Source organism: Juglans microcarpa x Juglans regia, chromosome 6D (genome assembly GCF_004785595.1).
Source record: "Juglans microcarpa x Juglans regia isolate MS1-56 chromosome 6D, Jm3101_v1.0, whole genome shotgun sequence".
Classification (NCBI taxonomy): Eukaryota; Viridiplantae; Streptophyta; class Magnoliopsida; order Fagales; family Juglandaceae; genus Juglans; species Juglans microcarpa x Juglans regia.
In genome coordinates, this window is record NC_054604.1 from 36,366,398 (window position 1) to 36,393,771 (window position 27,374).

The 27,374-nt window shown below is 35.5% G+C and overlaps 3 protein-coding genes across 9 annotated transcripts; 1 reads left to right on the forward strand and 2 right to left on the reverse strand.

The window, feature by feature from the left end:
- The first annotated feature begins 979 nt into the window (after window positions 1–979).
- Window positions 980–5,778, forward strand: LOC121234309 (glucose-6-phosphate/phosphate translocator 1, chloroplastic-like). Of its 2 annotated transcripts, none has more exons than XM_041130205.1 (6): window positions 980–1,532; window positions 1,660–2,177; window positions 2,689–2,914; window positions 3,500–3,722; window positions 4,531–4,744; window positions 5,435–5,778. In XM_041130205.1, exons 2-6 carry the CDS (start codon window positions 1,686–1,688, stop codon window positions 5,444–5,446), a joined length of 1,167 nt encoding a protein of 388 aa, XP_040986139.1. In that variant the 5' UTR covers window positions 980–1,532; window positions 1,660–1,685; the 3' UTR covers window positions 5,447–5,778. The 2 variants fall into 2 exon arrangements, with proteins under 2 accessions (XP_040986139.1, XP_040986138.1); XM_041130204.1 differs by having other exon boundaries at window positions 1,126–1,368.
- A 613-nt stretch (window positions 5,779–6,391) lies between these two features.
- Window positions 6,392–8,791, reverse strand: LOC121234308 (tryptophan synthase beta chain 1-like). The gene is made up of 5 exons (XM_041130203.1): window positions 8,390–8,791; window positions 7,469–7,825; window positions 6,925–7,367; window positions 6,745–6,839; window positions 6,392–6,633 (listed from the first exon to the last, which is right to left on the reverse strand). The coding sequence occupies exons 1-5, from the start codon at window positions 8,720–8,722 to the stop codon at window positions 6,458–6,460; spliced, it is 1,404 nt and encodes a 467-aa protein (XP_040986137.1). The 5' UTR covers window positions 8,723–8,791; the 3' UTR covers window positions 6,392–6,457.
- A 6,178-nt stretch (window positions 8,792–14,969) lies between these two features.
- LOC121234942 (FHA domain-containing protein DDL-like) lies at window positions 14,970–27,074 on the reverse strand. Of its 6 annotated transcripts, none has more exons than XR_005934472.1 (12): window positions 26,922–27,074; window positions 25,380–26,256; window positions 24,847–24,875; window positions 23,750–23,816; window positions 23,486–23,543; window positions 23,238–23,330; window positions 22,509–22,623; window positions 22,383–22,430; window positions 22,245–22,290; window positions 22,042–22,112; window positions 15,643–15,752; window positions 14,971–15,117 (listed from the first exon to the last, which is right to left on the reverse strand). XR_005934472.1 is itself a non-coding variant. In XM_041131090.1 (11 exons), the coding sequence occupies exons 2-11, from the start codon at window positions 26,220–26,222 to the stop codon at window positions 15,713–15,715; spliced, it is 1,410 nt and encodes a 469-aa protein (XP_040987024.1). In that variant the 5' UTR covers window positions 26,223–26,256; window positions 26,922–27,074; the 3' UTR covers window positions 15,419–15,712. The 6 variants fall into 6 exon arrangements, 4 of the variants coding, with proteins under 4 accessions (XP_040987027.1, XP_040987024.1, XP_040987028.1 ...); XR_005934473.1 differs by lacking the exon at window positions 14,971–15,117 and adding an exon at window positions 15,419–15,516; XM_041131090.1 differs by lacking the exon at window positions 14,971–15,117 and having other exon boundaries at window positions 15,419–15,752.
- Window positions 27,075–27,374: the final 300 nt, after the last annotated feature.

The following is a 27,374-nucleotide window of genomic DNA, read 5'->3' on the forward strand; positions in this document are numbered from 1 at the left end:
CTCGTACTTTGCTGAAAGGTAGATGGGCAGCATCCAATCCAATGAATCCATGCTATGGTCTCTATAGTTATCTCTGTTAGAGTGTTGGTATTAAATTAGTTAAATACATTTTTATCTTTAAATTTAACAAATATTATCTATATTTACTTTATATTAAATTAATTAAATTATTTTTATCTAAATTATAAGCTACAGTAAATCTATTCTTATTTTCAAATATGAAAAGAATTATAACAAATTCAAAAGTATTTTTTGAGATTATTATATTATAAATATCAGACTTTTATTCATATGAGATTTTATCATTTATATATATATATATATATGAAATTATTATATTATATATTATTAGATTGTGAAAATGAAAATAAATATGATTGTTGGATATTATTGAAGATTATAAAAATAAAATTTAAATTAATTAAAAAAATATAAATAATAAAAAATAATAATATTTTATTATTATAGAGAGTGTGATGATTAATCCAATGTAGACTTCAAGTTTTGAATGATTAGTTAAAAATGAAAAAGTTACATATTAGTCAAAATTTGAAAAATATGATGGTCAATCCAATACTAATACTTTTAGGTCGTATCTGCTTTGAAAGTAAGGTAGATGAGAAAACGTGAGATAATTTTAAATAAAAATTAAAAATTAAATAAAATTTTATTTTTTAATATTATTATTATTTTAAAATTTGAATAAATTGTATTATTTATTATATTTTATATAAAAATTTTAAAAAATTATAATAATAAAATATAATAAGATGAAATAGATTGACAATTTCTCAATTCAAATGACTCGATATTTGCGGTATAGAATTTGTAAATACAGCGTTCTCAATTTTTTTAAAAAATAAATATAAAATTTATATAAAAATTAATTTTTTAATAATAAATTCTATTTAAAAAAAAAAAAAAAACTTGGATACTTACACAATCATATATCAACGTCCGACTGAAATCACGGCAACATAAGAAATCTGCATCGTGCTGCAGACGTGGCAATATGCTATTGGTTCCTGAAACCATCAATCTCTGCACATTACCACAGCATAGCTAAACCTTACAGTTTCCAAAACTCCTGTCTCTCTCTCTCTCTCTCTCTCTCTCTCTCTACACCTTTTCCAACAGCGAGAGAGTTCGATCCAACACTACTTTTTTACTCAAAAAGAGTTCCACACCACCACCAAGTCTGAATTATTTGTTAATACTAAATAACATAACATAAAGGTTTGGTTGGACTGAGATCTCGGAGAAGAGTCCCATTAGAGATCTCAAAGGCCATCAAAATTTTCACCAACCCGATCAAGCCACTCAACCAGTCACCAGAGAGCAAGAAAGAAAATCCAATAACCGTCTACGGTGCTTCCTGGCTCTTTGTTGTTTATAAATCTCCACCAGATATCACTCTCAGCCTGTCATAGTTTATGTATTGATCCTTCTTTGTGATCGAGTTCTATTAGATCGTGGCAGGGCTTTAGGTCAAACCAAAGCTTTTGAAAATCCTTTTAAAAGTCATAGTAAAGGTTTTGGCTTTCCCTTCTCCAACTCTCTAAAAGCTGATTGATCTCCTTCCAAGTATATTTTTTTTATTATTTGCTGATCGTCTTTTGCGTTTTTTTTTTGTTTTTTTTTTTTGTGCGAGATATCCAGAAAACCTATTTGGAATCCTTTACACCATGATTTGCTCCGTGAAACAATCTGTCACGACGACGATCAATGGGTCCGATTTGTTTCTTCGGAAGAGGTCTCCAGCACACCCGATTCAGCGATCCTCGCTGTTTTTGCCGGTTCTTCGTAAACCACAGGGATTCTCTTTATCGGTTTCGAAGCCTCTGCATTTATCTTCGGCTGAGAATCTGAGTTTGAAAGCTAGGAGGGATCCGATCAAATGCGAGGCTTACGATGCGGCGGACAGCGCGAAGCCGGTCAAGCCAGTGGAGCCGGAGGCGGTGAATAAGGTGAAGATCGGAATTTATTTCGCAACGTGGTGGGCTTTGAACGTAGTGTTCAATATCTACAACAAGAAGGTTTTGAATGCGTACCCGTACCCGTGGCTGACCTCGACGCTCTCGCTTGCTTGTGGTTCTCTCATGATGCTGATCTCTTGGGCCACTAGGATAGCCGAGGCACCGAAGACCGATTTTGAGTTCTGGAAGACTTTGTTTCCGGTGAGTGGGAACCTCGGTTTTGTTTGGTTGGTGAGAAAGTAGAGTGAATGGAAAGAAAAATGAAGTTTTTAGTATGTATGCCTCTTTATGTGGTTTCGCATTTGATCTTTTAGTTTTTTTTTAGTAATCCTGCATATATTTGTTTGAATTATGAAAAGTTAGAAAATTGCCCTTCTGTTTGGCTGCCGAGAAAGTTAAGAAAAAAGAAAGTGATGTTTTTGTATTGTGTGCTTATGTTGTGTGGTGTAATACATGAAGAAAATGACTTTATTCATCCAAGTAGGCCCAAGTTGTTGAATTTAGTGCAGCTTTGTGGGGGGTTTTAGTGGTGGAAGCTCTGAACTCATAAACTATGATTCCATTTAGCCACATCTTATTGACAACAAAGCACACACAATTAGGGGTTTTGGTGTTTCTAGAGTTCGTCATATGCCTTGGGTTATTGCGATGCTTGAATTCTTTGGCTTTCTTTAAAGGATTGTGAACTCAGTCTCTCTCTCGTTTTCAATAGGTTGCTGTGGCGCATACAATTGGTCATGTTGCGGCAACTGTGAGTATGTCAAAGGTTGCAGTTTCATTCACCCACATCATCAAGAGTGGTGAGCCTGCTTTCAGTGTATTGGTTTCAAGATTCCTGTTGGGTGAGAGCTTCCCGGTGCCAGTTTACCTGTCACTCATTCCAATTATTGGCGGTTGTGCTCTTGCTGCTGTAACTGAGCTCAACTTCAACATGATCGGTACAAAAACAAACTATATATTGTAACTCTTGCAATTATTATCTTAGAATGTTGGTATTGCATTATTATTTGTTCTTCTTTTCCTGATGTATATTTAGTTTGTGACATATATATATATATATATATATATATCTTTATATATGTGTATTTATATATATCTTGTCTAGCTGATTAGAATAGGCAGAAAAAGATACTCCCCAAATTCTTGACATTAACTTTGGACTGCAGAACGCAAAAACTTTTGTTTAGTTAGGCTAAGTCGCAGGATATCTGTTTTGTCTTGTATAAAAAAAAATAAATTGTATATATTACCCCTTGGCCCTTTTGTTGTCAGCATTCAATTTGAAGATTTAAGGTTTTTTTTTTTTTGTATGTCTTCCATATCCATCATAAGATGCAAAACTTGCTTGCTGTTTATTTTTCCAACCCAGGAATCTCCAGTCAGTTGTTGACACTATTTGTTTTGTTTTTGGAATACTTTGTGCCTTGGAGAACGTTTTATGCATTGGTGTAGTTGTTCTTGATTTTCTTTTAGGGTTTGTTTTCAGAACCCTGAATTTGGTTTGTTGACTTTCTCTACTTCAGGTTTTATGGGGGCCATGATATCAAACTTGGCATTTGTCTTCCGAAACATATTCTCAAAGAGAGGCATGAAGGGAAAGTCCGTTAGTGGAATGAACTATTATGCTTGTCTTTCTATGTTATCCCTTTTAATTCTCACACCATTTGCCATTGCTGTGGAGGGACCACAGATGTGGGCAACTGGTTGGCAAACAGCCATGTCTCAAATTGGTCCGCAATTCGTATGGTAATTTTTTGACAACTACCAATTTAGATGTCCTTGTTCTGTTTGGTTGCACAGTTGCAGTCTACTTCATATGTGTGTGGTCTCCCATGATAGATTACGGGGATGAATGGTGAATCAATTGTTTGAAGTAATATTGGGTTGAACAATATGTTTCATACCATCGTTTCACTTTTGGAGATTATAGATCTGCCTTCTCCTTCTCACCTAGACGTTTTAGGTGCACGATAATTGCAGTTTTTTTTATTTTAATTCCTCCCGAGTAATTAGGAAACTGTGAGCCAACTTGTGATAGCTTGTCTATAAATCTATTTTCTTTCTGTTATTCATGCTCAAGACTTTGAATTGTACCGGAAGGAGTCTAGAATCGTCATCTGAATGATAATGCTGTCTCCATATAGCATCAAGGGGCCTGAAACAGTCTATATAAATTCACGATTTCCAACATATTAGACTATTTGCAGATTCAAAAGAAAAGCTTACTTCTTTTAGCCCCAGGCTTCAGCTCATGTGATAAAAGTTAGGTTCGGATTGGGGTAGGTCTCAGATTCAATGCTCTGACAAGAAAAGATAAATTGAAGACAATAAAGAAGAAAAAATGTAGTTTTTTGTGATAGTCAAATGCATATTATTTGGATTGTTATATGATTGACAGTGTTTGATACTCATGGTGCCTTAGATCCTTTTGTTTTTTCAATTACTTGTTAACTGATGTTTTACGAGGTTTCCCTGGAATGTATATACTGTATTTCCTGTTTGGATTCCTTTTCGACTAATTGTAATTTGTGTGGGTGTTAATTGTGCGTGATAGGTGGTTGGCAGCGCAGAGCGTGTTCTATCATCTCTATAACCAGGTCTCATACATGTCCCTGGACCAGATCTCTCCCTTGACATTCAGCATTGGAAACACCATGAAACGTATATCTGTCATAGTCTCCTCAATCATCATTTTCCACACACCAGTCCAGCCCGTCAATGCTCTTGGAGCTGCGATCGCAGTTCTTGGAACCTTCTTGTATTCCCAGGTACTTCCCTGTTCTGTTTATGAGTTGAGCATGATTGCTCATAATTGATTATTATCTTTATCATATCAAACGACTACTACACCCTAAATGGACTGATTGTAATCTGGACAAAGTTTTGCTTGTTCTCATTCTCATTTCACTTGATTGATTGTACATTAGAGATATCCACAGAGAGAGAGAGAGAGAGAGAACAATGGCCGACACAGAAAATCTATCCCTAATTGTTGTGGTAGCTACCTACTTCTTAATGCATAGAGATGCATGGCATGAAGGTTAGGTGGAACCATGTCATGTCTCCTACCCAGAGCAGTTCTGGAGCCTTATTATGCGGTTGGCTAACTCAATAAATCATGGATGGGGTAGAACTAAAGGCTGCTTTCGTAGTGTTAGGGGTTTTGTTTAGGGTTGGGTCTTAGCTACCAATCGTTGATTAGGTGTTTGGTGAGTTCGTGTTGTGCGGACGGTCTAAACAAATTGCCTATTTCAGTTTAATAATTAAAACTATAGGATATACCTTCGTATATTCCCCTCCTCTTGTAAAAGCATAGCATGGGGTCCTTCTCACCGAAGTTGACCGTTGCCATAAATTATGGGAATATGCTTAATTTCTTCCCTTTCACATTATACAACTCGGGGCCTACATTCATTTGAGATTTATTAAAATCTAATTAAATGTTTTCAAATTTACAGGCAAAGCAGTAAGAAGTCTTGGGTTCTCGAATTTAGAATCGAAGAGAGTGGCTATCAAGATTTGCTTCTTGGCCGCAGGGGGCATTGACATTGAGCTGCTTTCAGAATTCATGAGTAGCACTGTTTGTTTTGATTTTTATTTTATTTTTATTTTTATTTTTTGTTATCAAAATGAACCTACTGTTTGTCATGTTGTAGATGATAATTATTAGTTTTGGAGACAGTTTTATTGCCATAAGGGTAAAGTAATGGCGGCTTTTTAGGAGAGTTTTCGAATAAACAAGGATAATTCCTCAAGTCCTTGTCCGTTATGGAAAAACAAGCAATTTCAATGTTCAGTTGCACTAAAATTTGTTGGTATTTTGTGTTCAAGAATTTTTTTTTTTTTTTTTTTTTTTTTTTTTTTTGTTTCTTCTGTGAGTTGGAGAAGGGGGTTCGAATTCCAACTTCCATTTTGGAAGCTGTGATTATTGCCAATCAGGCCTCAATATTGCAGATGTAGACCGACAATGGACTTGGTGGAGATGTTTCTGAGAGTAGTTTTGGAGGTATCCCTTGATGTAATAAGACACAAACAGCATCTGCTTTTGGCAGATTGGAGGGCCCGATCACAAGTTGGCTTTAGTGAGGAATCTTTCCACATTGAAGGGGACATCCCCATGTGACCAAATCTTTCCAGATTTTCAAGTGGGCTGGTTTGGTAGGGAGTTTGCAATATTTTATTTTCCTGGGTTCGCAACATGATTATATTAAATTCATAAATGTTATAGGGATGGGAATGAATCTACATATAAACAACCATTTAAAAAGAAAATGCATTTGTTTTTTCTTCATATTAATCTAAAATTAATTGAACTTTTCTGTATTATTCTAATGAAAGTTTGTTATTTGAGATGTGAATGTTTATTCAAAGGTGTTCGTAAAAATCTGGAAATGATTGATTGATAGCTCTGCTACTGCAATCAACCACGACCTTTTATTTCATTTGGGAGAGTAAGGATAGGAATACATGAAGAGTACCATCTAAATCTGCAAATGCTTGATAGCTGTATGAACATCCTTGTCTCCTCTGCCACTGCAATTAACCACAACCTTGGTTCCACTGGGGAGAGTAGGGCACAGCTGCTCCAAGTAAGCCACTGCATGAGATGTCTCCAGCGCAGGGATTATGCCCTCTAGTCGCGACAATCTCTTGAAACCTGCATGTACAAAATAAATCAAAGACAACGAGTTAAGGGGAATAAAATGTGGAGGATCTTAAGAGCAGCTTCGACCTGGGGCAAACCTGAAAAAAAATAAAGATGGCATACCTTCCAATGCTTCCTCATCAGTTATGTTATAATACTCGGCACGGCCCGTATCTTTCAAATAACTGTGCTCTGGTCCAACCCCAGGATAGTCCAAGCTATTAGCCATAAAGAAAAAGGTGTCCAAAATTTAGAAATAAATACAACATAAAGCCAGACCAAAAGTCATATCAAGTGCCTTACCCAGCACTTATGGAATGAGGTTCAATAATTTGCCCGTCCTCATCCTGTAATAAATAGCTCATAGCTCCATGCAAAACCCCCACTTCTCCTTTTGTCAAGGTAGCAGCATGTTTACCACTGTCCAATCCAAAGCCTGCAGCCTCCACACCAATCAACCTAACATCTTTGTCATCAACAAACTCATGGAAGATTCCCATGGCATTTGAACCCCCACCTACACATGCTACCAGAACATCTGGCATCCCTCCCCATTTTTCCAGTGCTTGTTTTCTGGTTTCTTTACCAATTACTGCATGGAACTCTCGAACCATCATGGGGTATGGATGTGGCCCAGCAACAGATCCCAAAATATAATGAGTTGTCTCAACATTAGTTACCCAGTCCCTAATAGCTTCTGACGTAGCATCTTTCAAGGTGGCTGTCCCAGAATGAACTGCTCTAACCTGTATTGAACAGTTAATTAAACGACGGATTAGAACAGTCAATGCATCAATTAGGCTACATCACAGAAAGAATCAAAGGATGAAAACTATGACAAATAGACCTCAGCCCCAAGAAGCCGCATTCTGAAGACATTAAGTGCTTGCCTCTCCATATCTTGTGCACCCATATAAATGATACACTGCAAACCAAACCGAGCACAAACAGTTGCAGTCGCGACCCCGTGCTGACCAGCTCCAGTTTCAGCAATTATCCGATTTTTCCCCAATCGCTTGGCAAGCAAAGCTTGGCCAACAGCATTGTTGATTTTGTGAGCCCCCGTGTGATTCAGATCTTCTCTCTTAAGGTAAATGTGCGGGCCTTCACCATTTGGACGCTTATAATGCTCAGTCAGCCGCTCCGCAAAGTAAAGAGGACTCTCCCTTCCAACATAATCTTTAAGGATTGCGTTCAGTTCTTTCTGCAATATCAACTATTTTTTAGCTCACAATACAGTAACTTCGACACATGTACATAAATTCATGCACAGTTCACAACTAGAGTTCTTTTCCCCCAAGACACTTGATTAGGAGTAATGTATTTCAATAATGCTCGATACTTTCTCGCTTGATTGAGCTTTGAAAAACTAGGGAATTTTGTTGGAAAGGCAGAAATTGGTTCCTTTTGTGGCAAATTATCAAGCCCTCAAAATTGCTATACACAGTTAAGTTGGGTCTCAGCGTCTCATTACACTCACACCAATGCATTACTTCGATAACACGTCAAAACGATACAAAAATCACGAAAATGAAGCCCTCGGACAAGGAAATCTCAATCCTCTATTTATAACTCTCTATTTGGTATCCGGGAAAATGAGGGGAACCCGAAAAGAAAGATAAAAAAGGTCCGCAGTTTACAAATCAATGTGCTCCGAAAATTCATACTTTCCTCCCGATAAAAAAAGTCTTCGCAAACATCCCAACGAACCAAACCCCAGCAAACAAATGAACCAAAACAGATTGGACATTGGAGGAGTGAAAAGAACCTGAAAGCCCTCGTCGGCGGCTAGAGAGTGGAAGGCGGACTCGAGCTCGGAGAGGGCCTGCATGAGGGTTTCGGGGACATACTTGCCGCCGAACTTGCCGAAGCGGCCGAAGGAATCGGGTCTCTGAAGGAGAGAAGTAGCCGTAGGCATTTGGAGAGCCCGGCTGTCTAGGGAGCAAGATACAGCAAAAGAAGATAGAGCCTTGGAAGGGCAGGAAGGGGTAAATTGGTGGAAGCGGAAGGGCAATTTGGAGGAGAGAAATGGTTTGGGGAGAGCTAAGGTGATAATGGTAGTGGCTGTAGAAGAGGGTGGTGTTGCTGGTGCGGCGGCCATTTGTGGGAAGAAATAGTTCAGGGCTCGATAGTTATTTATTTTTATTAATTTTCAATCAGTTGGGCATTTTAATTTTGGATTTGGCGACGTGGATGGCTTTTTATGCATGCATCTCTCGACCGAATGTACACAACAGGGACAGGTCACTGTCTGGATTTTCTTCACATGTCGTTTTTGCATTCCGCCACGTGCGTGCTTGCTTGGAGATGTTCTTTTTTCTTTTAGCAATATTTAAGCCGGGTTTGGTAATGAAATGATTTTAAATGATAGTTAAAATTTAAATAAAATATTATTATATTATTATTTTTTAATAATATTATTATTTTAAAATTTAAAAAATTTATTATATTTTATATAACAATTTAAAAAATTTATTATATTTTATATAACAATTTAAAAAATTATAATAATAAAATAAGATAAAACACTCTTTAAATTCAAACGATATGTAATACTTTTAAAAATACATTTAAAAATACATTAGCTGAATGTTGTATCATTCAATGAATGACTGAAAAATAATTCACCGATCAAAATATCAAATCATAACGGTTGTTACTTTGTGGATAAGCAAAATGTTCAAAATTGCACTTATACTTTCTACTCTGACAAGAAATTCTTTCTATATTTTATTAATATGTTTTTTAGTAAATAACAGAATCATAGATAGGGAACTATACTAGACTAGGGACCTACCTAATTTTTTTGTATAAACTTTTGACACCAACTATGCAAATTATAAATATTTTTTTTTTAATATTAGTCATCATCTTAATTCTTATCATTGCATGATGTAGCATTAGATAATAAATTTATAAATAAAATATATTAAATAATCTTCAATCATGTAATATCATATCATGAGATGATGAGAATTAAGATTTACTCATATATATATATATATATATATATATATATATACTAGCAGTAGGGTAATAACGTCCAAAGGATGTTTGCCTATTTTTTATTTATTTTTACCTAGTGATTAAAGAAGTTGTAAATTTTTTATTTTTTTAAAAAATGTTTATGATGATTAAAAATATACATGAAAAAAAGAAAATAAAAATAAAAAAAGTAAAATACACATTCAGGACACATTTTCGGATTACTTTTTCGGTAGTTGTATTAGTTTTTTTTAGTTAATTAAGAATATTATCATATTTAAATTATGTTAAAATTTTAATTATTTATATAGTTTTACTTTTTTAAAAATATTTAACAAAATTTCATCATTTATTTAATGATGAAAGATTAGTATTTTATAAATTAAATTTGATAATTTATCTATGATATAATATTTATATGTTAATTATATATTTAAATTAATTTAAATCAGTATTTAAATTAATAATGATGAAAGATTATTAATTTAAATTCTTTACCGAAAACTTTTTTTATTATTTTATTTTTTTTTACTTAATGATTAAGTAAGTGTTTTTAAATGAATATGTGTTTTTTTTTATTTTAAAAAATATTTACACAGTTTAAAAAAATAGTGAAAGAAAAGATAAAATAAAAATAAAAAAAAGATTTTGTGTGTTCGGTAGACGCTTTCTGTTGAAATTATCTGTGGACGTAGCAACGTCCATATCAAAATACTGTTCACTTAAACAGTAATTACTGTTTATTACTCATTTATTTATTTATTGTAAAGACGAATAAACTTTTATTATTATTTAGATTATTTAAAAAAAACTTAAAAAAAATGAAAATAACGTGAATAATAATTACTATTTATTACTATTGACATTATACATGCTAAAAAAAGAAAATAACGTTATATATGCTAAAAAAAACTTTAAAAAATATAAAATAACGTAAACAGTAATTACTGTTTATTACTGTTTTACTGTATACATATATGCGTGTATATACACATACACACATATAATCTATTGGGACTCTGCAGTGCTCTCCAATTTTGCTTATATTTAAATATTGTTATATATAAATGATAATATATATTTTATTTTTTTATTTTTTAAAGTAGAAGAAACTGTATGAGTGAAATTATAATCAATCTTATTTATAATAGCCTTAATTCAAAAAGCAATAGTATTTTTTGGTCAGACTTTCTCTGACGATTTTATCCTAATGAAACTGTCTGTTTTGTCCCTCGTGAAATTGACTGAGAGCTTATGCCGGATGAACAGTAATTTTCTACAACTTCTCCCCCACCCCCCAAAACAAAAAAAAAAAAAAAAAATCACGACATCTGCTTGCTTTCAAACTCAAAAAGACACTTGAAAGTGCATTAGGGAATAAAATGTTGGTAACAAACCAGGAAATACAACAAGCAAACTAAATGAGGCAAAAACTTTCACGAACCGCACTGTCTGTCGACTATATATCTCACATGACCAATATAAAGCTCTATCAAGAAGAAAGCAAGCCAAGAAGTCCAAAAACCCATAAGACAATAAAACAGGAAAATCTAAGATGTAGAAGATCATAACATTATTGATTCGGCATAATTAGATTCCTATATATCACTTATGTGGTATATAGAAAAAGAATTGGAATGGAATGGAGATGAGTTCCATACAAAGTAAATTTCTTCAACGCATACAAAAAATAATTGGAATGGAGATGAGTTCCCTTTGCTTTGCCGTTATCTCCGTTCCACACGGGCATCTCAACTAACAGCTATCGTGTAAGCCCAAATCCACCATGTATTCTCCATCTTAATGTCTCTATCGTCGACAATATTTGCACCAACTACTGTTGTCCTCGACCGCGTCTCCACCATCTCATTCTGCCATTATCGACCTCCAGTCGCACCACTATGAATAACGTTACAACCACTAAGCTCCATCGTGCCCTTGTTTCTTCCGTACAATGCTCTGCTTTTCATTGGGTAAGCTATGCCGCATAGCACCCCTTGGTTCTAGAATGATTTACTTTAAATTACTTTTAGGTCTTCAACTTAAAAGTAGATACATATCTATTACTATATATAAAAACGAAATCATATAATTCAAACATGGTATTCTACCTATAAAAATAGACATTCTATCTATTAAATTTGAAGTGTTATGTTTATAGAGTAGTAATCATTTTAAAAGTAATAAATCATTATAAATTGTTGTAACTTTTAATTTCATTTCATTTATTATATATAAAAATATAAATCGATTCAAATTTCTGACTAAATGTACTATTTAAACATTTATATTGTTTCGTCAAATAAAACATTCTATAAACTGTTTCAAATTATAAAATCCAATATCTCTTTTTCCCATACACAACAATCTGTGCATTGCGCGAGTTATAGGATTGTGTTAGTATAATTACAAAGATGGCCATTGAAAAAAAAGAAAAAGAAGTAAACCGTCTGCCGTGTACCTATCCTGTAAAGGTTTTGAACCTTTTAGTGTATTGACCAAAATGACGCTGACCTTTTTAGATGGGCTAAACTCTCATGGACTTTCGTTGTAGTTGGGCTTATCCTAATTTCAACTTAGTTTTAATTGGCTTGAATTATATGTTGAACCATGTTTTTAATTGGGCTTATTAAATCAGCTTGCATCTCTTGCTTTAGCTGTTTTGTTTGTTTTAGTTCGGCTTATTTAACTTCACATGGGCTTTTGTTTTATTTAAAAATGATTAGTCCATAAATTTTATTTTACAGAAAATATTTACGGATTTTAATTATGTTATTGAGTATTAATTTTACAACAAGATTTAGTAGTAAATAATAAGAGTCTACTTTTATTTTTAGCACGTTAGGTCTGGTTAGGTATTTTTTATGAAAATAATTTACAGTATTATTTAATAGATCTAAATAAGATATAATTTCTTACTAATTTGTAATATGATATTAGTCTTAAATTATTATTAGATTATATTAATAGTTTTGCCAGGATTTGAGTTTTAAATACGATTAGGTCAATTATCAAAAATACTTTTCGTTGTTATTTTGCTAGCTTCGATAAAATAGTTTTATTATAGTTATAACTAGAAAATAAAGAAGTATGTTCAGAATAATTAAATGACATTATTATTCATTAGATTTCTTGTAAAATTGAATATTTATGTTATTGATAAGAAAGTTTAGCCGTTTTATGAATTGAGATTTCACGACTTGTTTTAATGGATTTGTGTAAGGGTTAAATACTTAACTTAATTATAATTTGGAAGTGAGAATAGGTTATTAATATTTAAATAATTTAAAATATCAGTATTCATTGACTTTTGTATTAAACATAATATTTATTTGATTATTCTCTATCGTATGGATTTAATTACGTGAGATATTAGGACACGTTTTCCTAGATATAATTAGTGGCGTCTAATACTTCGTGCAGGTGATGAACTACGAAGTTAGATTTAGGAAGCATCGCATCGAGGTAAGTAATTTAATCATGAATTAGGATCATCACGTCCGCTTAGATAAATTATTATTAAAGTCAGTTATTTGACGACCACTTTTTATGTATCATGCATGTCATAATATATGCAAATATATTGTCCAGTATAGCATACGATTATGTCATTTTGCATCATGTCCAGGTTTAACAGCTTTAATTATGTACGTATTATGTTATGCATATCACGTTGTACAAGACATGTAAGCTTCTTTAAGTTTAAGTGTAAGATAAGATCACACCAGTTTAATCAGGTGGTCATTCAGATATATTGTACTAATACAGATTTAGGATAAATGTGCAAGGAAAACCAGAAGAGTATGATTTAAGTGATAAAGAAAAACTAAAAGAATATGACTCAAGAATTAAAGGAAAAGTATTTTATGATGAATTGGATGTCTTCTCAACTATGTATATATGTCATATAAATATATATATTTATATGACAGACTCTCTACACCTGTAATGAAGAGTATTTTTAAACGATCTTACCATCAATGATCTTCTTACCTTATGCTATTTAATTCTCAGCAATGAATCAATTTTATAGTTCGGATATTGTTATTTATGATATTGCTCCAATTTATAACCGAAAAAAAAAATGAAAATATTAGATTATTGAAGTAAATATACTCCATTTTCTTTTTCTTTTTTTAGTTCAGAAAGTTGAAACTAGTTGTAAAATCTCAGAATCACATGTTCATACTTTACACAGAATTAATGGCAGATAGGTTCACAGTCAATGGCATACATTATGAAGACTCCCAATTTACTTCATGAGTGCATAGACTAGAACATATGGCAAAAGGCTTCAGGAAGTCACTAGCCCATATTATAATGCTTATCCACACCTACCGAGACATCCCTAGTGCAGCTCATTCCTTTTGGGAACTCGACCAAGTCACTAGCACCTATCTCCACCGACTCAGAAGCCCCATCAGGTGTAACCTTTACTTTTCCTTCAAGCAGATAGCAAGTCTCTTTAGTATCACATGTCCATGGGAATTTGCTTGGAGGGCAACCCCACTTGGGCCATTTTCTGATACCGAGTTGGGTGAGCTTGGATTCGGGTGGGTTCTTCTCGATCTTGATTCCCAGTTTCTCAGTGGCCATGGTCTCTGCTCTAATTGAACCAAACTGCCGCCTAACCCTCTCTCGAACAGCTCACGGGAAGAACAGGAAAGAGGTGATAAGGAGTGCTTGGATTTGGCACATAGGAAAGACTGGCTTGGTGATAGAGCACCAGCACGCGCCATGTGCAATGTGTATTAGCGATGACTCGAGATTCTCATTTTTTGTTGGGGGCCAAGTAAATATACTCAATTACAATCTTTCTATTCTTAATAAACTACGCCGACTTGAAAAACAAAAAAACTGCGCCCTCTTTCTAAAATCATGCGATGATTTATACTTCCTAACATCGGTTATATATATATAAATATATATATATATATATATATATATAAAACCAATAAAATAGCCAAAAGAAGCTAAATGTAAAAGAAAAATTATACTTATCATCCTCACACCGCACCACAAATAATTATTTAATTATTTTTTCTCTCTTACCAAATGTATAGCATGTGGTATGTAGTTGATGGGTAGAAGAACTCAATTAGTTTAGAAAGAATAAAACCAATTTTAAAAATTTTAAAAAATAAAAATAAGTGGTGTGATAATAAGTGGCAAAACTCAATGTACAAAAGGAAATACGACCGTTGTCCAACGAGATGAAACTTAAGAAATGATATTGTTAAAAGAAAATTACTACATACACAAAGAGATTACATAAAAATAAACACAAAAACTAATGTGACTTCATAAAATCCGTTAAATCTATTTTATAATAAAAATACATTTACAATCTAAAATATCATATTAAACCATATCAATTTATGAATTTATTTTTATTTACTCTCTTTATAACTAAAGTATTTCTTTCGTTAAAACTTAAAAGGAATGATCGTGATTGAAGAAGAAACCCGAACCAGGCACTCACTCCAAAAAAGCCAACAGGGTCTTAATCACCTAGCCATAAATAATAGTAGTATCAGTAGTCCACCATTTTGTGTCTCTTATCTTTTCCAACATATCAGTTTTGGTTGAGTCAGGCCTTAATAAGTCCCACAATATATATATATATATATATATATATATACAAAATATATATATTAAGCCCAACAAAAGAAAAAGAAAATATAAAATAGAAAGGTATGCTTGAAGTTCTTGATCTAGTCCTCCAAAACCAATCTGCTCAAGTGCTATGGACTTTGCTATAGATATGTACGACTTTTGGAGATTTTGTTTTGAATCCAAAGATAGACTGCCCAGAAAAAAATAATAATAAATAAATAACAGAGTACAAATGTCTTCCAAATGAAAAATTGACTCCAGAGTCGAGCAAGAGGTCAAAGCAATAATGAGGTCCTAACTAATATGTAGAAGAACACGAGTCAAGATATTCACCGGTTATTTCAGCAACCTCGGCACTAAGACAATCAAAACTGAACTCCATCTATAGAAAAAGAAGCACAGGCATTCAGTAAATAGTACCTACGCATATCAAATCAAAACATGTTCCACATGCCAGAAGGAGGCACATCGAGCAGCCAAATTCTCGTTGTCACTCGGCTGAGTTCTCGTGCAGTAGTACATACTCTCGGCTACAAGAAAAGGCAATATATAGAATCATATTACAATGATGCAATGGGACTGTTCAGGTAGAGATTCTAAAGAAATTGTGATAGTTCAATCTTCACTTGCCAATCAATATTTTTCATAACTACACTTAAATAATGAGCCCCCCCATGCTTATTGAAGATTTTATATATATATATATATATATAAGAAAGTTTTACTCATCGAATGAAATAGGCGAAGCCCATGCATACGGGAAACACTTAATTACATTCTATAAAGAAGAAAACGAAAACAAGAAATCATGAATGTAATCTCCATTAAACACTATAGCTAAAAACCATTGACATAAAGAAAACAAAGAATTTCCAGATTTCCTCTCCCTCTCTCTCTCTCTCTCTCTCTTTAATTTTTATGTCAGGGAACCTCTCGAAAATTTCCATACACGAAACTAGTTAAATCGCTAGCTTCTCATAAGGAAGTGTGGCCCTAAAAGATTATTTGCACCCATGAGGTGTTGAACCTTGGACCTTGAAATGAGTGATACCCGAAGGCCAAGGCCTTCACCAAAGGTTTCCTTTCCTTGTTATTAAAACATCTCTCGTTAATTTTCCACCAAATACACCATATAAGACACAAATGAACCATCTTCGACGCAACAACCACTTGAGGAGAACTTTGGATTCCAGTCCAACATGCACGTAGATCCACTACTTTCATAGGCATCACCCTAGCCATCCAAACTTTACTGAAAACACCATCCCACAGTGCCTTTGACACCTCGCAGTACAGTAATAATTGATCCACAGATTTCTCATATTTCTTACACATGAAACACCACTCCATAACAAGACTGCGCTTTCTCAAGTTATCAATCGTCAGAATCTTCCCGAGTGATGTTGTCTGTATGAAAAAATGACTTTTGAAGGCACATGGGACCTCCAAATACTCTTCCAAGGAAAAGGAGAACAATGTTGAGCAGTGAACACCTTATAGTAAGACCGTACCGAAAACGTTTTATTACCTGTAAGCTTCCATAAGATTCTATCCCTCTCATTACCCCCAAACCCCAGTGAGTGTAAGAAGCTGAAAAAATCAGAGACCTCGTCAATTTCCTAGTCTTGTATAGCTCTTATTAAACAAACATCCCATTGCAATATACCATTGGAACGGTTTAACAAATCAGCAACAATAGCATTTTGATTGGCTGCCAAACGAAAAATAACCGAAAACGTACTAGAAAGAACCCGATCACCACACCAAACATCAAGCCAAAAACGGATCCTTGAGCCCTCACCAACAACAAAATTTATACGTTTAGCAAAAATCTCCCAACCCTTTCTAATAAATTTCCAAAGACTCACCCCATAAGTCCCCCTTGCTTCTTTAGAACACCAACCCCCCCAATCACTCACATATTTCCGATCTATAACCTCCCTCCACAATGACTCCCCTTCCAATTGATACCTCCACAACTATTTCCCCAACAAAGCCTTGTGGAAACTTCTCAAATTTCGAACCCTCAAGCCTCCGTTTGAAATGGGAAAACAACTCTATTCCAACTAACAAGGTGAAATTTAGGCTCTGTTTGGTTACGTAGTTCAGATGAAATGAGATGATATATTTTGAATAGTAGTGAAATTTTTTGAGTTATGATGAAATGAAATAGTTTGTAAAAAAAAATGTGTTTGGATAGTGAGATGAGATAAGATAGTTTTTAATTTTTGGGATTTGAAAAAGGTGTGGGTCCCACTGTTGATTAGAGAGCTGAAAAGTGCACTGTTCATGCACTGTTCACTGTCAGCTTTGCATTGTTCATTACTGTTTATTTAAGTTGATGTTTTTAAAATTTGCAGATGAAAGTGTGTTTGGATAGGGAAAACTATTGTACGGTACAGTATTGGCTAACCAAACTGGGCCTTAGTCTCCTCACCCAATCCACCCCAGAGAAATGTACGAAATAATTTTCAATTGGGTTTGTCACCTTTGCAGGCAATGGAAATAAGGATAGGTAATAAGTTCGGAGATTGGAGAGAGTACTTTTGGTAAGAGTAACTCTACCCCCTTTAGAAAGATATAAACGCTTCCAACCTACCAGCCTTTTCTCAATTTTCTCAACTACCTCGTCTCATATGGACTTAGCCTTAAAAGAAGCACCCAACGGAAGAACAAGATATTTCATAGGTAAAAAAACAACTTTACAACCCGATCTTCCCCCACCGGAACCAACTTCGACTTATCCAAATTCACCTTAAGGCTTGATACAGTTTCAAAACATAATAATACAGCCCTTAAGGCTTGAATCTGCTCGCGATTAGCATCACAAAAGATAAGTGTATCATCTGTAAAAAGAAAGTGAGTAAGAGTGATAAAACCATCATACGCATTTCCCACTAATTGAGACTCCCTTTCAATATGTCCCTCCCAACATTGCCCTCCTTTGTGTCATAATTGATAGAACATTCTAACCTTCTTAACTCCCTTTCCTTCTTAGAGGCTGACTTCAAGGCCGATGAGCGACCAGCTTCGATAGCAACAAGAAGAGCCTTAAATTGCTCTTCAAAGCCTACACACGATATCCCCACACATGCCTGTAAATCTCCAACCATTTTTAAAACCAAATTCGAGGCATTTTTAGCTGAAACATGAGGCGGGAGGGTACGTATAAGAGTCGGGCTACCCACATCCTCATCAAAGCATTCCCCCTCATATAATTCCAACTGTAAATTGTGCTCAACCAAATCCCCTCTAGAATCCCCTCTAGAAGAAGTCTCCTGATGTAGATCTTTCGAAAAAGCCAATGACGAGTTGTCATTCATTTCAGGATGCACTAGATTTTCAATTGGAAAAATAGGCTTTAATACCAAAGGAACTGAATCCAACAAATGCACACCATTAACCAGAGGAGCCAAAGATACCAACGGATTAAATTCACCTTCACTCACCACCACCTTTTCAGTGTCCAGAACCACTAATTCTCCCTCTTCCACCTCCGACGACAAAACCATTTTCGACATAGCACCAGAGGGGTCACCGGTGACCAATGAAGTAGTCTGTGCAACCTTCGAGACCATAGAATCAAGTAGCAGCGTTGTCATGCTAGAAGAGGATACCGCAACCAAGACTCCCAATACAAGTCTTAGTCTTCCACACTCGTTTCAGTCTTTTAACCAGGCCCGACCCATTCACTTTATTTTTACCCTTCAAATTTACCTCCTTATGACCCATACCAGAAGCCTGCCCACCCGTACACCCTACTGTGTATACACCAATCCATTTTTACCTTCGGCCTAACCCCAACTTAACCCATTTCAACATTCACATTAATTTCATATCCCATAATGCATCATGCATGGCCTTCAATGAGAAATCATTCCCAACCCCTGACGTGCCTTCATTGGGACTCAAATTGTCACCCTTGAGAATATGAACAGACTTTGGCATCGACTGCCCTCCTACATGCAAGATCTTCCCACCAATCGTCCCACAGACCTCCCTACTGCCCTCCATACACGGTGGCGGCATCTTCAATACCTCTACAAAAGTCCCCTTTCGTCCTTCATCAACGTAAGAATATGATGCAACCTTCTCAGGTACTCTGTATTTTACACCTGAAACAAAGGGAGAAGAAACCTCCCCCCACTCCCCTCGCCCTTTGACCCTTTTGGAACAGCAATGAAGCCGCGCCTTCTTTTTTGTCCAAACTCCGGCACAGACAAAAACCTCCCATAGCTATTGTGAAATCTTTGAACCACCAATACTTGATTCCCCTTCCTACAAGTTTTATAAAACTCAGAGGAACCGATAGATGCTCCACAAGCACCCACCACAAATGCCAACCATACCATAGTAGCAACATCAATGGAAATGAACTTAGTGACCCTATGACTACTCAGTGATCCTCCACCACTGAGCATTTTCTTTTTTAAGCTCAAAGAGCTTCTAATCAATACGTAGCTTTTGACACGAACCCATCAAACAAACCAGAACCAAGAAACAACCCAAAAAATAGCGAGAACAATAGAAGAAAGAAAAGAAGGAATGAAGATGCTTAAATAATTCTTGATCCTATCAAGTCCTATGCTTTGAAATTATTCAGGGCATGAAATAAACTTGGCCAAGTAGTAATGACTGTCGATTGGAGCGGTAGATAATATTGAAGGCTTTGCATGTATTCATGGCTCTAAGGTGTCATCCCTGCCAATGTACCCCCAGTCTCCCCTTTGGGGCACTGATTAAGGCAAACTCCAATTGGGATGACATTATTATTTAAATAGGGGTGATACACAGTAAGATCATGCACCAAGGTGCAATATAAGGAAGAAATACTGTAGCTTATTCACCATATCAGAAACCCAACAAAGCTCACCTCATTTCATCATTTTGTCTTTAAATATGCAGAAACTAATCACGCTAATTACTCCTTCCCATCAAAAATTTAAGTTTCCCACAACAATATTGGATTGGAACTGTCCTAAGACAGTCATGAAGATGGAAAAACTACCACATTTAATTATTTTCTATTATAGATTCATTTTTCCCATTTTTTTAATAAATCTTTACCAAAAGTAAAGTTTCGTTTTATTGAAACAACTTTATGGCAAATCTAAAAGATAGCGTGGCGTGGGGAATACACTAGAAAATATACACCCAATTGACATGGTAGTTACCCACTTCTGAACGCATAAAAAAAATATGGGGTGAAGGTTGGGTGGAACCATTACTTGATCCCAGAACAGTTATGATGCCTTATTATGCAGTAGGCTAAATTGATAGGCCAAGGATAGAATTAACCATCTACCCACAGTACAAGTTGGTTAGGTGTTGTGATTAGGTGGGGTTGGAGGGTTGTTTAGGGTGCGTATTACCTACCAATATTGGTTGATTTGTTGCCGGGTGAACTTAATTTGCACCACTAAATGGGCAGTCTAGATAAATGCCAATTTATTTAATTTGTACAGAGTATCAAATTTAAGATTCGGAACAACAAAATTAAATTGCAACTGCAATAACACAGACAAGATAAGGCAGATGAGACAAAGTAGTTCCCAAAAAGAATGAAGAGAAACAAGAAAGCTAAAAAACTGCCCCCTTATTGCAAGCAAAGCATGCTTTGGATAGATCTCAGCAATATTCTTTTCTTTTTTCTTTGGATAGGTAATCTTAGAAATAATTCCTTTGGCAGGAGAACTATAAAATCGCTATACTTTTCTCTTATAAAGGGAAGAGGAACTTTTCCATGCAACAAACGAAAGCTTATAATTAACACCACAAATCTGCATGGCATCCTGTGGTTAAAAGAATCAAGCCAAAGCAACAAAATCCTAAATATATTCAACCTTCTCCAAATATCCTTCTTCCACTGGTTCCACACAATTAGACAAAATTTGTACTCCAAAATAATCAAACCCCTAAAGCTTTTGGTGGATATCAGGAGTTCCTTCATTCAGCCTAGTCCTATACCTAATCACAAGTAAATAAACAAAAATATCAATGCATTCAAACAGCATTAACATTTCTCAAAGCCATCGCAAACTCATTCATGCACCACATTATCATATTTATAGGATTTGAGAAGTCATCTCCTTCACTTTAGAGAACAAGCATAACTTTGATACGTGAGTTTAAGAGAGGGGGGAAGCATCGCATTTCACATTTTTCCTGTAGTTCCCCTTAATTGAGTAACCGTTGATCATGAAACTCACAATTTCAACGTCCCTTCTAGTTTTTTTTAATCTTTCTTATGGTTAGGAATTTTCCGTCAATACATTCACCCATCTAACAGTCACAAAAAGCCAAATGCCCACCTATGGCCATAAATTTGAGGTGCTGGTTATCCTACAATGGTGAAAACTTGAATAGACAGCTTGACACTGTTTAAGAACCTTACAAAGTTAACAGCATAAGAGCCTCAATGGTCCATATATATATATATATATTTTTTTTTTATAAGTAAAAATATTATATATATATATATATCAAAAGGAGTAACCAAGTACACTGAGCCTCAATGGTCCATATTTACTCCAGGTATTACCAAAAAATCTCAAAACCTTATCATGACATCTAGACATAGGTGTTACCTTTTCCACCTCTATTTGTTCAGCAAACAATAATTCAACTCTTAAAAAGGGAGCAAACACTGCTTGTTTTTTAAAGATATCAAATCCCTAAAAAAAACAGACACCATAGACTGCTACTAACATAAAATACAATAGTCCAACTCAAAGGCAAATTCACCATAAAATGTACTGAAATACTATAATCTGATCTAAACATTTGAAAGCATAAGTTAGATATTAATGAGTGGCCTACCTACTATTACCAAATCTGATGGTGTCTCTTTCAAAAAGTTCGTAATAACGTTGAGGTTCAATGGCATTATCCTGCAAACATCACAGAACATGTTGCAGAATGGCTACAAATGACAAGCAAATTTCATTTTTGTTGATGCTATTTATGCAACTGAACAAATTATTGAGAAAAATGTAAAAGAGATGTCAATATGAGCAACTTACATTAATATGAGTTTTATTTGTGCTTCCGAGGTCCATTAAGTAAGGCCTAACATGGTGGAAACAAAAGAACTTACCTATTACATTGAAGATATTCTCTTGGCAATCAAAAACAGAAATCATAAACTATTTTAGTCTCACCTTACTTGCTTTGATAATGTACCATCAGGTTCTTCCTTTTCTACTTGTCTGACAGGTAGGGGAAAGGAAATTAAACAGTGTTCAAGAACATCAATGACTGAATGAAACTGCTAAATATAGATATACCGGAATTGAATGACAGCATGCTGCTTGCTACAAGATGGGTGGTCTGTCGGAATGTCTGCAACCCTACGTTCCCTCCCAAAAAGATAACAACTTTGACGGTGTATATAAAGGGGCTCTGTCGATGATAGGTACTTCTTAGAACATATGTATAGTGCCAGGAACTAAAAAAAGCCTTCTTGAACATCAAGAATATTCTCTGACAAAGAAAAATTAGTAATGAATAGGTGCAGCTAGCATTAGCTAATATAGCCCACGATTGTTCAACTTTTTGGCTTCCACTCGATGTGAGCAGAAAGGGAGAGTGAATATTAGTTCAATAACATTTTCGACCTCATAATGCTTTATTTATGTATTATTTTAAAGGGGGGAAAATGAGTCAAATGATTTTTTTCCTACTTTTTCATTCTCTTCCCCATGCTAAAAACCAAACAAGAAGATACAATCAGTCTATTATCCACTCCTTTCTTCCCTTCATCCATACATGTCAAAGGACGAACTACCCTCTCCCTCTCCCTTTATTTCATTTCCATTGCTCATTTCCTTTTTCCTTCCCCACCCCCTCATGCAATCAGACATGGTATAAGAAGAATAAACTGAGAAAATCGGCTGGGCAACAAGAGAACATAAAATTTTATTTGTATCAAACAAAGCATAGAGATGTATGGTGCAGGAAGGGAAGCAAGAACAAAGAGATATAGCTTGCAAGCTCTACAGGACTTAAATACTCACCATTTAGCACTTCACCAGCCTTGAAGACATAAAGTCGCCATCTTACATTCGGCTTTCGAGCATCAGGGGGTTCGGTGAAGAGGAGTGTCACACCTAACAAGGAAATACCCACTTAGCAAAGGAATGAAAAATTCAAGGTCAAAACCAATTTCACATCCAACTGGACAATCAAATCAGACAATTCTTCACGACAAAACATGCATAGGAATGGGAATAGCACAGTGAAATCTAAGAAATGAAAATATCACCTCTGACTCTATTGGTTTCTGCAGCAAGCTTTCCAGATAGTTCAAATGAAGGTTTTTGCTGCAATAAAGATAACAATAATTAAATAGGATGCATGTTATTTACTCATTTAAAACAAATTACACTGCAATAATGATGCCCGGCATTTAAGGATAAGCAAGACCTGTTCTTGCCACAAACCTAGCACAAGTTGGTGTAGATAAAGATAGAAACAACAGATCTTGTCATTATGATGAAAAAACCAATATGACCAAGCTAAACCTTACCGTTTCCTTAGCTTCCAGAGCCTCCTCAGCAGCCTTCATCTTAGCTACTGAATCATTCTCATTATTCCTGCTCAAGCAGCAAGCAACCACCAGTTAAAAGCTTTACTTCAAGATCAATCTCAATAAGAATAGTGTATTGTCCGACTTTAGAGAAAGAAAAGAACAAAAGGAAAAAAGATAAGTTAACAAATTCAAGTATATTGATGAGCCTAATTTAATTTATCTACGCTAGTAGGTGCAAATCTAAAATGCATTTTTGCTGTAACTGGAGCAAACTCAGATCCTTAGACTCCAGATCCTAAAGTTAGACTTCCCTTTTTGGTTCAGGGAAGAAGTTGTTATTAATATTATGAAGAATTTCTTTTTCCTTCCCAACTAAATTCTGCAAAATTCTTGTGAAATTTTTAATTTCTTTTATTCATGCAGTTGAGATTATTTCTCAATTTCATTTTATTGATAACATCTTACTTCACATTTATGCAAGGCTTCTTCCCTGTTGGCTGAGGAAATGAAAATGCTGAAATCCAGAACCAAAGGTACAATAGAGAAAAAACAGTCGCATAACAGAACGAAAAGCTTCATATAACGGAAACATTATATATAAATTCTTTTTGTCCCTTATGCATTAAAAAATCAATGTGTACAAATCTAAGGAGAAGAAGCCATTACTCCATTGTGCATTTTCATCACTTCCATCACAGCACAAACTGAACATAGCAATAAAATAGAGCCAGTTTGATAAGTAATAATTTGAGAAACTCAGTAGCTTCAAAGAACTATAATGAGCTGCTTCTTAAAAAGCCGCCTAAAATAGCCCAAGCCACTTAACAAAAGCAAATAAAAGTTCACCGCCAAATGGGCAGCAAGGCAACTTCTGCTTCATAAAAGCAGAAGCTGATGGAAAGCCACACTCCATCAAACAAAGCCTTGGCAATAATATATGGAGTGTGGTTACAAAGTTGCAAATGTGATTTATATATGATAACTGGCCTTTTTTTTTTTCATTTCTCAGCTAATATTATTAGCTTGTGGATAAATCTTAAAAAGATTCCTTGCTGAAGCTTAAGTGAAGAGTTTGAAATTCTTCAGCAGCTTACCGGTCTTCAGAGCCTCTTAAGTTTGCCACCTGAAATTATTTGTCAATTGAACTCACAGTCAGGAACTTTAGATGAGCACCAACACAAGGCAAACAATCTTAACAAATATGCACTTCTGATCTTTTTTCTTTTTCTCCCTTTTAGATCTGAACTCAGGAAATGCATGTCAAAGAAAATAAATAAATTCAACTGAGAGCTCAAGCTAAAAGTAAATCATTCAACAACTAAATTTCTCACCCACTCCATTTTTTTTATCTCTCTACTCCATTTTTTTCTCCCATAAGCTATCTTATTAAGAAAAAGAAGTCATTGTCCATCAATTTTAAAACACTAATTTCTAAAAAATTTATAGCAGTTATCCAAGATGACAGAACTAGTTAATCCTATGTCAATAACTGCCCTGCAAATGGAAAACTAAAGCAGTTCTAGTATGAAAACAATTTTAATTGCATTGGTTTTTTCAATGAGAGAATTATTGTAAGAAAACAAATAAATAAGGAAATTGATTTGAAGGAGTGGATATCACCAGACACCTCGTCACGAGCTCTGGTATCAGCAGCTGGTGGAGGCGAATGAGATCTATGCTTGCTCCTGTGATGACGATCTAAAGGAGAATGAGACCGCTCGTGCCTTGATCTTGAAGACTTGCTTTCATTACCATCTCTACCTGACCTTCTCCCCTTTCTCTCTTCCCCAATTTCCCTATCAGAACCCCTTTCTCTATGTGTCCCAATATCACTACCCCGGCCATGGTTCTTTTCATGCTCTGTATAAATTTCTCTCCTAGTCTCATTATCATCCCTACCTGACCTTTTTTCTTTTCTCTCACTTCCAGTTTCTCTCTCAGAACCCCTTCCCCTATTTGCCCCCCTATCACTCCCCTTTCCCTGGTTCTTTTCATGCTCCCTCTCAGTTTCTCTCTCAATCACATTATCATGCCTCCCTGGCCTTCCCTCTTTCTGCTCACTCACAGTTTCCCTCCCAGAACTCCTTTCCCTCTGTCTCCCCCTATCACTTCCCCTGCCATTATTCTTTTCAAGCTCTCTCTCAATTTCTCTCTCAGCCTCTCTTTCAGCTTGAGCTCTCCTCAACGGCTTTTTCCGGGGAGAAGGCGAGCGAGCTCTCTCAGTTTCCCTTTCATCTTGAGCTCTCCTCAACCGTTTTGTACGAGGAGAAGGTGAGTGAGAAGTGGGAGAACTTGACCTCGCATGCTTTGGAGATTTAGCACGACCAGAATGTTTATCTCTTGCCGGAGAACTAATCCTGTGGGAGCTCTTTTGTCGAGTGGGTGATCTCTCTCCTTGAGGACTCCTTCTATGAAGAGAACCCTGACCCCTCACTGGAGATTCTGAATCATTGGATATATTTCGCCCCATCAGTGATTCACAATACACTATTGGACTTTTCTAGCTGCAAAATTAAGAGTTATAAGTTAAGAGTATAAAACACACGCAGATATACATATACATACATACATACATACATATATATGTGTGTAAGACAAAATCAGAAACCTCTAACAGAGAACTATGACAATAAGGAGGTTAAAAATAGATTTCTGAAGATTTTGAACTCAGGATTTGCAAATTACCCAACGATTGTCAGCTTAAAACGCTGAGGAAAAAAAAACACCCAACCATGAATGCTGCTTTAACTTGCTTCCGAAAGAGAATGGAACGAGGGGATTACTTCAACTAAGCCATGGCATCGAACCAGGCCCAAGTTGAATCATGACTGAATAATCTAAACTTACTGTAAAGTAAAATGCCATAAGAAAGAAAAACCTCAAGACTGAGCATCATTTTTTCCCTACATTTGTCTCAGCCCCAATGTCCAAGAATCCCGAACAATGACATATCAAAACAAAACAACTGATCTATAATTTCCAGCCTCGTGTTTGCCGTCTTGTTGCCAAATACTTCACAAGTATAAGCACCCATATGCCTACGTTAATGAACGTAACGGTGAAACCCTCCCTAACGCTCTGTTTGTCTCAGCGGGAAAATCTCAGGTGAAACACCAATCAAAACGAGAAGCGAAACGACCGAAAAATAAAAGTAAATAGAAGTAGTTACCAACTCGGTGAGCGAGGAGAAACGGAGTGAGTCGGACCGAACTCGATCGGTGCTGATAGGGTTTGGGATTTCGCTCGCTTTGTATGTGCTTATGGTTTCACTGAGGGTTTTGGGAATAACAATCTGATTGGATTTTTGCCCGACAGATCCTCTCCGTCTATGCACAAGGGTCCCAAAATGAACAGACGGCTACGATTAATTCGATCTCACAAGTCAAATAGAGGCAATCTTTTTTTTTTCTTTAAAAAAGCTTCCAAATGCGACGGCAGGATGTTGTGTCGAATGTCGTCGTCTTAATAAATTATCGTCATAACTAACTAGAAAGGAACCGTTGCATTACATTTAGTCATTTACTATCCATACACTATATATTTTGTGCCCGCGAAAAACTTCTGTTTACTTGAATATCAAAAAGACGCAACATTTCGTCGAAACTCGAAACATCGCATCGTT

Bases quoted from the DNA above. Each gene is read 5' to 3' on its own strand.
- LOC121234309 (XM_041130205.1), top strand. From the start codon at position 1,686: ATGATTTGCTCCGTGAAACAATCTGTCACGACGACGATCAATGGGTCC. The intron at 2,915-3,499 runs GTACAAAAACAA...TCTCTACTTCAG, and splicing joins GCTCAACTTCAACATGATCG to GTTTTATGGGGGCCATGATA. The intron at 3,723-4,530 runs GTAATTTTTTGA...TGTGCGTGATAG, and splicing joins ATTGGTCCGCAATTCGTATG to GTGGTTGGCAGCGCAGAGCG.
- LOC121234308 (XM_041130203.1), bottom strand. From the start codon at position 8,722: ATGGCCGCCGCACCAGCAACACCACCCTCTTCTACAGCCACTACCATT. The intron at 7,826-8,389 runs GTTCTTTTCACT...TTGATATTGCAG, and splicing joins CCGCCGACGAGGGCTTTCAG to AAAGAACTGAACGCAATCCT. The intron at 6,840-6,924 runs GTAAGGCACTTG...TATGGCTAATAG, and splicing joins CCTCATTCCATAAGTGCTGG to CTTGGACTATCCTGGGGTTG.
- LOC121234942 (XM_041131090.1), bottom strand. From the start codon at position 26,222: ATGGGGCGAAATATATCCAATGATTCAGAATCTCCAGTGAGGGGTCAG. The intron at 22,431-22,508 runs GTATATCTATAT...CCTACCTGTCAG, and splicing joins CATGCTGTCATTCAATTCCG to ACAAGTAGAAAAGGAAGAAC. The intron at 22,291-22,382 runs GTGAGACTAAAA...CCACCATGTTAG, and splicing joins ACATTATCAAAGCAAGTAAG to GCCTTACTTAATGGACCTCG.